This window comes from Morone saxatilis, unplaced genomic scaffold (genome assembly GCF_004916995.1).
Source record: "Morone saxatilis isolate NCDOM2014 unplaced genomic scaffold, NCSU_SB_2.0 Contig16, whole genome shotgun sequence".
In the NCBI taxonomy this organism is placed as follows: domain Eukaryota; kingdom Metazoa; phylum Chordata; class Actinopteri; family Moronidae; genus Morone; species Morone saxatilis.
In genome coordinates, this window is record NW_023339718.1 from 4548091 (window position 1) to 4558748 (window position 10658).

Sequence of the window (10658 nt, forward strand, 5' to 3'; positions counted from 1 at the left end):
AATTAACCCACAGGCCCTCTGGGTTCCTGAACACCACTGACCAGAGAGAGAGAGCGAGAGAGAGAGAGAGAGACAGAGAGAGAGCGAGAGAGAGAGAGGGTTCGAGTGAGTGTGTACTCACTCATGCGTTTGTGTGTGTGTGTGTGTGTGCGTGTGCGTGCCGCGGTGCCTGCTGGCAGACTGAGGTAGGGGGAGGGACGGACCGACAGAGAGGGAGGGAGGGAAAAAAAAGAGAGATAGAGGAGAGATCAGATGAGGGGAGAGCGAGGCAGAGCACATAGCACCGCCCCACAGTCCCACTTTCCTGTGGAAGTCTTCCCAGACGACCGCCATTGGGGAGAGACACGGCAGAGAAGAACACTTACCCGGAGCGCAGGGAGGACAGAGTGAGAGGAAAAGGAGGGGAGAGGCCAGGGAGCATGTGCTGTTTTGGAGCATGTCAACCTGACACCGGCTCAAGTATCAAGCCAGCTGGCAGGAAGAGCGCCGAGACTGAGCTGTTTTCATCTCCTCTGCTCTGGATCGGAAGGCCCAGCCCTGAAGAGCTTCCCGGCGGGCCCTCCAGAGATCAGACCGTCTGATAGCGTTATCCAGCGCAGGGCCACGAGACGACGGCTGGACTGACAGGCATGTGACAGACAGGAACAACCACTTTCTGACTGCACCAGGTGTTGATTGGACTTTCTCTGGGAGGAGCTAATGGAAATACAGTGTCCTGATTGGGTGTGAGGCTACCACCTGCTTCAGTATTGCTGCTGCTGATTGGATGTTTGCTCCATGTGTGTTGCTCCAGCAACTAAGGCCTTTAGTCAACCAGAGCTGCTTGGGATTGTGTTTGTGCGCTTGCATATGGAGGAAAAACTGTAGCTAGCTGAAGTGACTTTTGACTTTAAGTGAATTAATTGCATTGTTTTGCTTCAGGTCCACTCGCTGCAGCAAAGTGTCTCTCCTACTTGTTTAAATGTGTGTGATATTGTGCCAGTATTTGTGTCTTTGTTTGTGTGAGCACGTGTAAGTTTGTGTGTACTCTGGCAGGTTGGAGGGTGTCTGACTTGTAGGGCAGTCCTCCCCCTCCCCCTCCCCCTCCTCCCCTCTTGTGAGGCGGCTGTAAAAGGTTAATAGGTGTCGGTCACGTGTCTCAGTCCTGTAGGAGCGAGTCAGGCCGACCGCTCTTTTCTTCCTCGGAGAAGCTTTTCTAGCAATGCCTTCAGTGGCAGCGATGAATATTTCAGCTGAAAAACCTCTTCCACTTGAACACTTGACAGGTTGTAGGTGCGCAGCAGCTTTTAGACACCGGCAGCTCAGACTTGAAGATCACCTTTGCTTGTTATGGTAGTTCTTTTTATACTGGCATTAATAAATTGTCAGTGTGACAGTGAATATTGCACGTCTTCTCACGTTTCCTGGGTTATGCAAAGGTTTTGTAGCTATTTTGGTTAAGTTTTGTTTATATATGTACGTATCAGTTGTGAGTTTCACTTCTATCTCTGCAGAGATAAATATAATAGATACAGCTTTGCAAGGCATGAATTGAACTTGAGAAGAGTTGCCGTGCAGGCAATTTTCTGGATACTTTATTATATTTGCGATGACATGTTTATGCATCTTCATATCTTGATTATGAGTATCCCTGTGCACATAAATAATTACTTGTGAATAAAGTCCTAGAAGTTAAAGTTGCAAACATCTATTAGACTAGCTTTTATTGCAGCTATCATTCTATAAAGCGTTGGTATCACAGTCAGTCTGTCTGATTAATATGAGTTGAAATGACGGGGCTGTAAACAGCTGTCCTTTCCTCTCCTTTGGCTCGGACTTCTGCCTGTTGTCCTACTGCCTCCATTAAGCGATGAGATGCAGAGACCTCTGAACCCATGTCCAAGGTTACCCCTGGAGGTGTTGGCTCTTTGCCCATTAAAAACACCACCCCCCTGACAACCCTTTGAGAGGCTGTCCTGTTGCCAGGACCTGTCAGGCTGGCACAGGAAACAAGTGGGTGGTGTAAGCTAAGCCTCTTACAACACACACTGTTAATGAGCTGCCTTTAGCTAACAGCAGACTCTTGGGGCGGGGGGGGGGCGGGGGACGACACTGGAGCAAATTCTACGCTATCTGTCTTTCTCACTCACTTCCACTTACACACCGACTGCTCTCTACATCTCTTCTTTTAGCACACATGCACCGAGCGGTCGTGCGTGTGTGTGTGTGTGTGTTACATGACAGGTTGATCTATCACAGCTCTGGCCCAGCGGGTGCCTGTAGACTCTTGTGTAAGGCACAATCATGTGGTTGACTGGGTAAAGGACCAGGGTTTCTTGGAAATGGGTCACATCAAAGTCAGTCAGAATATGACACGGAGCGACCCCAATGGAGAGAGTTAGTGATGTCATTGGTATGACTGACGATCAGCCACACACACCGCTCCTCTTCCTCTTATTATTTAACTCTGTGTCTCTACCTAGGAAGCACATAGCACCAGGACTTTGAACTACGCTCTCAGGCTGTCAGCTGTATAGAAACATACATTTATGGCTATTGATTTACCACAGAGAGACTTCCATATGGTGCACTTACAGAGATTGTGGTTGGAGATACCTTCTCTCACCAAAATAATCAATAAATGTGCAATCTTTACAACAAGTGCACTTTGCACAGCTACAGAGAGAATACCATTTGATATGGAGCCGAGACGCAGTCGTTCGAGGCCACATGTCATCCATGTCGGTCTGTCTTTGTTCCTGTCCTAATCCCTCTGCCTGTCCATCTGTTAATTCCAGGCCTTCTCCAGTATGGTAGGAATTGGTCCGCCATCGCCAAGATGGTGGGATCCAAAACCGTGTCACAGTGCAAGAACTTCTACTTCAACTACAAGAAGAGGCAGAAACTGGACGAGATTCTGCAGCAGCATAAAATGAAATCGGTAAGCAGTGCGAAGGTTAGCGAGACATATTTGCTGCACGTTGTGCTGATAAAGTAAAAGTATTTCATGCTTTTTGTGCATGACAAAGCAATTATTTCATTCTTTGTTCACCGAGCGCTTTTTATTTAGTGTGCGTTTGTTTTGACCCAGGAGAAGGAGCGAAAGGCCCGTCGTAGGGGCAAAACCCTGCAGAATGAGGAGACCAGTACCCAGTATCCAGCAGAGGAGGAGGAGATGGAGGGATCAGGAGCTAGTGGCAATGAAGAGGAGGCTCCTGAAGATGGAGAAGGTATGCCAATCCCAGGAGCTTCATACATTATGCTAATTGCCAAAACATTTATTTTATAGCATAATCAATCTTTCACTGTGGATCAGTTTTTGTCAAATGTAAAGTAAACTGGCAAAATGGCTGCCTTTAGAGAGTTAGCTAATATGTACACTCCCTGGACATTTCTACCTTTACGAAGCTTATCATGGTTTTTGTTATGCGTTTCTGAGAGCTGTTAATTCAGATCAGTGTTTGTGTTGGTGTACGGTACTGTGTTATATTGAGTGTTTTCTAATATTCGTAACGAACCGAACTGCGCTAGTTGGTGCCATTTGGTAATTCGTCTTTGGAAAGTCTTTGGAAAAGGACAAGAACTTTCAACAAATACTTGGCAGAACCATCCCCGCCTCGGGCAGACTTCAGACAATCAGATCAACGAACCATACAACGTAATGAAACTCTTACTGAAACCAGTCGGAAGAAGAGCAAAAACATCTTTTTTTCCATGGAGAAAATACTTCAGTTTGCTCTTTGCTCTCTCTACTACTCTACTCTCCAGTTCTAATATAACTGGTGCTAACAGCATCTACGCTAACCCCTTTTATCATTGTTGTTGTTGTCAAGCAAACAGTCACTTCTCACGCACACCCAGCGTTAAACCACGCCCGTAGCTCCTGCCGCAGCTGCCAGTAGTTCCTCGTAGGATGCTGATTGGTCTGAACCAATGGTGGTTGGACACAGGTACATAGCTTGAAGCCTGGCAAGATGGATTCCTGCATGTTCTCTCAAGTCTAGCTGCTGTGCAAGTTTAATTCTTAACTTCTTATATTTGTAGTTGGGGTTAGAAACACCACTGATAGCTACGACTTCAATAATACACACAGTTGAATTAATACCTCTTTGACGGTGTTAAATGTAGAATATGTGGCAGAGCTGTTGTATTTGATTGCATTAGATTGTACAGGTGTGCCTAATAAAGTGGCCACTGTGTGTATATAAGGTAAAATAACGTTTGCTTAAAGAATCGTGTTCTGCAATGACAAATCTAAAAGTATCCTGAAAATCCTGATGTAGTTTGTTGATAGAAGTATACTGTGTGGACTGTACTTCCACAATGGAGCGCCGAAGCCCCGAAGCCCCGGGGGATTTCGTCCATCATCCCAATTGGTTTTGTGTTCCTCCTTGTACAGTGAAACCTGATTAGGCAGAAGACTGGCACTGTGAAGAATCTGGTTTAGCAGAAAGAGATGGGGAAAAGATGGAAGAAAAGAGGACAAGGACATATAACATGATTTACAGTATAAGCCTGGTCTTGTCTTCTGATCTACGTTTCCTTTTGTCCTGCCAGGTGGAGCCAACAACAGCTCTGACACAGAGAGCCTGCCCTCGCCACACTCATCAGAGGACAGCAAGGCTAAGGAGGAAAGCTCGGGCAGGTCAAAGGCCAGCTCCAACTCCGGGGACAAGGAGGCGTCCGGCTCCGACATGGGCCAGGCAGGGGACGAGAAACCTCCCGTCAAGGAAGATGCGGACTCAGGCATCAAGCAAGAGATAAAGACTGAGACAGGGGAGTCCAGCAAGGAGCATCCATCGCCACCCAGCGAGGCCGCAGATAAAAAGCCTCCGACAGCAGAGACGGAGGAAGTCAAAAGCTCCATCAAGTGCTCCAAGAAGGACCACGGGGCCAAAACCGGCTCCCATGGGGACAGCGACTCTAGTGCCACTTGCAGCGCTGATGAAGTGGAGGAGACGGACAACACAGATAAGAGCAGGTAAGAACGGTCTCCAAATATATTAATTTAAATAAAAATATCATACTATGTATTTTCTGTTTATGTCTCACTGATAACATCATTGGGCCCGCTTGAGATTATTGGAGTCAAAGGGCTTCTGGTTTTGGACCGATGGTTTTACTAGGTGTCCTACTTCTCTGGTCTTACCACAGCAGACATCAGAAAATACAGCAGCGAGGGTTTTGAAGTGTTATTAGTTGCCTAGCTACACTGTACAGCAGTGAGGCCATATTTGGCCACCCACTAATGTGTACGCCACAGGTTGCTCTTTTCTATCAACCAGAGATTTTATCTGTACTTTATATGAATGAAAGTACATATTTACTGCATATATATATATATATATATATATATATATGTGTGTATGTGTATGTGTATATGTGTGTGTGGTGTGTGCTGTGTGGGTGGTGTTGTGTGTATATATATGGGATGGGGGTGTATGTTGTGTGTGTGTTTTCTGTGAAAAATGGAGGCCACAGAAATGGGTGTCAAATCGTGGAGGATGACTTAGGTCCCTGTTTGCACGGTTATTGTGTTCAATTTTTCCAATGACAGCCAGACCTACATTGTACTGGCAGAGCCCAAGTGGAAATCGTGCCTCTCTGCCCAAAAAACAAAGGGAGCGATGCGTGTGTGTGTGTGTATGGTTTGTTGTGCTGTTGTGTCACACTTGTGTTGTTGTGTGTGTCAAGTTGTGTGTCTGTCTGTGATTCAGAGTATGTTGGTGTACTTCGACAATGGTTGCGAACTGGATATTGGAATTGTTACTTTGGCAATTTTTTCCACAGTTTCAGGCTCTGTCAACACGAACACAAACATCACACACACACACACTCACGATTTCTAATGTATCCTGCTGTTCGCCCATCATTTTGACATACTAAAATACTTTGTTTGTTTAGTGAGTAAGGATGTATTTGAGCTTTGTCTCTTGGGGGAGTAGGCGTCTCTTTATTTCCATTTTTTAAGTTCCCAGCTCAGTAGTGTTTAAGAGTATCAACTCCCAGATGTTCTGTTTTAAAAAAGGTTTCTTATCATTCCTCTACTGTCACTGTAAAACACGGATGCACATGAATTATTTATGGCAAATGTATATTATTTTATGTATATATCACAAATTGAAAAGACCAGTATGTAGGATTTTAGTGGCTCGTAGCTATGTAAGTTGGGCAGTAGCAATTTCTGTTTTCACATCCTCCTTGCAAGCGCTAAAGAGAAACTACGGGTGGCTGTGAAACCACATAAAAAATGCGATTGATTTGTCCCTTCTGGGCTATGTAGAAACATGGGGAATTGATGAAAGCATCTCATTCTAAAGTTAACGAAACATGCATTTTATATCAGTGGTTATACCACTAGATAAAAACCTTGAATATTAATTTTCCACTCGTAATCCCTCCTCTGTGTTACACATTGGGACCTGTAAAATAAGCTGATAAATGCCTATAATATATATAATAATAATATATAATATAATATATAATAATAATAATAATAATTTTGGACTTCTTATGCAAAAATAAGTTTTCCTGTGGGCTCAAAGAAACTTTCCACTTCAGCAGATGAATGTGAAAACATCTGCACATACATCATTCAACCATCACACTGTAGGAACAAGAAGAAACACTCATTATTGAGCGTAGGGAGGCTTTAATGTTTGTGTTTGAGAGAGAAGGCTCTAACTTATTTCTGTCTCTGTGTGTTCGTAGAATAACTTCTCCACGGCCCAGCCTACTGAACTACACTCCCGACGGGGTCATATCCTCCCCCCTGCAGAAGCCCATGGACCTGAAACAGCTCAAACAGAGGGCTGCTGCCATACCACCTATTGTGAGTCGCTAGCTGAACTTTCTCATTGTGTGTTTTCTTCCTCGTGCATCACACAAGCGAGGTGAAGAGCATCTCGGCTTTGTTCCAGGTTTGATCCAGGTAGCGTTTTGTAAAACTGATTTCCCCCAGCTCTTACACAAACACCCTTCCATTGCAGTGGTATCAATAATACCCGTGTCTCTCTGCTTACAGAGATAACAGTATAGCAGGTGAAATTGTAAAGTCATATTTGTATAAGATAAGCCGGCCAGATGGAGGATGATGGGACAGATTGCTTTGTGGAGAAGAAATTAGATCCTAAGCATTAGGGAAACTTAAGCTTTCCAAGAAATTAGAGCTGCTTATTAGCTATCATGTTTATCAGATACTGTATGTGGCTAACCATATGTCAAACACCAGGTAGGAGCGGGCTTGTGTTATGTGTGTGGTGTGATTATAACCTTTTTTTTTTTTTTTTACTTCTCATCCTGTGTGTGCGTAGATGCCAGAAGCCTCAATGGTGGGCAGTCAGCGGAGTGGGGGCGGCAAGGGTGTGCTGACCCCCCACGCCCTGGAACTGTACCAGCAGCAGATCACCATGGCTCACGGGGAGTCCTCTCAGGAGGTCAAACAGCAGCAGCAGCAGCAGCAGCAGCAGCAGCAGCTCCTCTCAGGACAGCCGGGCAAACAGCAGCCTTACAACCTGCAGGCAGAGAGAGACAGGGAGGCTCTTCATAGCAGCAGCCCGCGCATTCGCCCGCGCAGCCCCTCCACCAGCGACAAGGATGGTACGCACACCTCCATCACGACAAAAAACTACCTATTGTTGCTTATAGAGTCGAGGACTGATACATGGCATCAATACTTCACCATCAGATAGTGTTTGGAGTAGATTAGGATGTTTTGTGAGCTGCTAAAGTCACAATATCCAGTATTTGTCTTATATTAATCCCCCCTTCTGTCTTTTTCCCCCCTCATCATTTGCCATCATTTTCTTTTTGTATGATCTCTAGTATTCTGCTGGCTCTGTGTACAGTATGTATAACATGGTACACTGCTTTAGTTGTCGATTTTAAACGTGTAGGATTTATGGGAACAAGATTAGCCCTGCAAATTGGGGAATAACGAAATGATAAAAAGAAAATGGAGGTTAATGAACGTGCTGCACATAACGCAGTTTTAGCAGCATTTGTTCTAGTTTTACTTAGTTGGTCCTTGCAACATGCTCTAACCTTGAGTCTGTGTTCTCTAGTGCTTAGGCTGTTCAAGTGTTTCTGGGACACTCGTGGAGAGGGAACTGATAAATGATCTGGTATTGCTACTGACCCAGAAGGGAATATGGTCTAGTTCAGTGCACTTACTGTGAGCTTGTGGAATGTGAATCTCTGAGAGCACAGTGTGTAAGACTTTTAGCAACAGTCCACACAAAGGCAGGATCTGGACACAGCGGCCAAAGCAGTGGTTCCCAACCTTTTTCCTTAAGGGACCCCTGACTGAGTGACACATGTTATGGATATTTCATGTTCTACTCAATGCAGAACAGTAACAATACAGAAAAACTGGACAATTAACCCAAATGGTGAACACAATAACTGCAGGAAGTTTGTGTAAAACGAGTAGATTGAGTAGATTATTTCCTGTCATTATTACATCAGAGATGAGCTCTCTTGATAATTTTAGAAATCTTTTTTTATACAATTTCCTGTCTGTCTTCAAAGATTAAATCTTAAATAATAATCTTTAGAGATAAAAATTTAATTTAGTTTTTTTCACAGAAATGAATGAAATGCTGAGCTACTTTTTTTAATATACCCCTTAAACTCAAGAAGGCCTCGCCACCCTCCCGTGAAGCTTTGCCGACCTCTAGTAGAGGTCCCGACCCCCAGGTTGGGAACTACTGCTCTGAAGTACTGAAGCCACTTTTTTTTACTTTTTCATGAATTTTTCAGAGCGGCTTAAAAAGCTCCTTTATACAGCGGCTGACACAGAGGCCAGATAGCTGCTGGCCAATACAAAAGTGTTTATGTAGTTAGTGCATGTTTTTGTGAGAGAGAGAAAAATTCTGTGAGGATGCGATGATCTGTGGTGTGCTTGTATCCCTTCAGAGCTGGAAGGCAACGAGAGGTGGTTACTGACCCTCCTGCAGGGATTAAGTAGGTTCACCCCTTGCCCCCCACACCATTCCCTTTTTTTAATTACAACTTAACCCCAATGCAGGGTAATCACCTCCTCTGTTGGATTATACTGTCTGTACTTTACAATAAATATTAGCAGTGGCTTGTTGTGTATGTTGGCGTGTTAATTCAGTGGTGATATCACCTCGGTTGGGTAGTGGCGTGAGGTTGGGGGTCTGTGTGCTTGTGGACGACAGTGATAACAGCGACGGCTGAGGGAACAGCTTCTTGGATTAGTTGGAGGTCTGGCTGAGTGCCGGGCTTTGGTCCTGACTCTGTTTGTGTGTTGTTGTTGCAGAAAAGTCCAGAGCTTTCTCTCCGCACCGTGAAGCCAAGAAGCAGGCGTTGGGCCCAGATGACCTCAGGACCTCCAACTTGGGTCGGCAAGTTCTCTCCCCCTACCCCATGTCCCCGCGAGACATGACCAAGATCAGTCACGACCAGCACCTGCTGCACTTCAGCTGTGAGTCCTCTTCTCAATAAAAACTTGACTTGATGCTAAAATGCTTGAAAAAAAAAAAGGTCAAATCTCATAATCTCTCCTGCCTTCCAGCGTTCCAGCATGCAGGCCACCCCTCACTCTCCGGCCTGCCACAGGACAGTGGTAGGCTAGCAGCCGTGAGGCCCCTCACAATGCCAGAGCCACCGCCACTCATTTCCTCCACCAAGCCAGGAGGCTCCATCACACAGGTAGAGTGCCACACCAATGAAACACTAGAGCTTATATATAGTCAGAGTTGGCCCTCAGAGTTCATGAAACTTTGTTTTTATTGGTTGGAAGATTGCAAAGCATTAACCGGACACAGAGCCAGTATACATCAAATTTTAGTTTCATGTCTCAATAGTGATGATCCAAAAAAAGAGCAAACAGAATATAAGTAAAGGTCAGTCTGAATAGATGTCATGGGGAAGGGCACAACAGACGACAGAGTAGCGCACAAGGGATCAAGGTCATGTCTGTCCATCCGCTTCCACACAGTTCACATTGGCCTCAGTTGAAACTTATACTACATGCAACTAATCCTTACACATCCATCTTGATATGCATTTCCCACAGTTCACTATTTTATGGGGTTGAACAGATGGAAGAAAGGAAAAAAGAATGAAAAAAAAAAAGTAGGGAAAGGTTGTTGAGGATATGCACAAGTAGGAAACTATCCTCGTTTAACCCCTGCTGTATTAGTTTCATCCAATAATTAGCAGATTTATCCAAAGTTTCAAAGAGAAAGTCGACCTTTACAATCCCTATCCACTCTAATTCTGCCGGGGGATCTTTAAACATCCATGTTCCTAGTTAGGACTTTTTCCCTGGGTGTAATATTAATATAATGTAAGGAAATATTACATTACAACATTCAGTGATTTCAGTGCAACATATTTAGGTCATATTTCATTACATTAAGAACATGGGAATCATAGAATTTGAAGTTGTGTGTGTGTGTATATGTATGTGTGGGTGTGTGTGTGTGGTGTTGTATATATATCTATTTTTATATATTTTAAATGTATTTTTATTTTATTATTTATCTTTTTATATATTTACTTTATTTTTTATATTTATATATATTTAAGTATATAATATTCTATATAATATTATTTTATTTTTTTATTATATATTATTTATATATGCTATTATGTAATATATTATATATTATATATGTATAATATATCAATATATGGTATATATATATAAA

The 10658-nt window shown here is 43.8% G+C and overlaps 1 protein-coding gene across 6 annotated transcripts in view; it reads left to right on the forward strand.

Annotated features, from left to right (window-relative positions):
* Positions 1 to 10658, forward strand: part of ncor2 (nuclear receptor corepressor 2) — a gene marked incomplete at both ends in the record, with an annotated part of 104538 nt that overhangs the window by 73840 nt on the left and 20040 nt on the right. For 4 of the 6 annotated variants that reach the window (XM_035658165.1, XM_035658171.1, XM_035658170.1 and 1 more), the window contains 8 exon segments: positions 2778 to 2920; positions 3071 to 3209; positions 4537 to 4960; positions 6691 to 6811; positions 7293 to 7578; positions 8896 to 8943; positions 9263 to 9427; positions 9518 to 9654. In XM_035658165.1, coding sequence (XP_035514058.1) covers positions 2778 to 2920; positions 3071 to 3209; positions 4537 to 4960; positions 6691 to 6811; positions 7293 to 7578; positions 8896 to 8943; positions 9263 to 9427; positions 9518 to 9654 — 1463 coding nt within the window. 6 annotated transcript variants of the gene reach the window in all.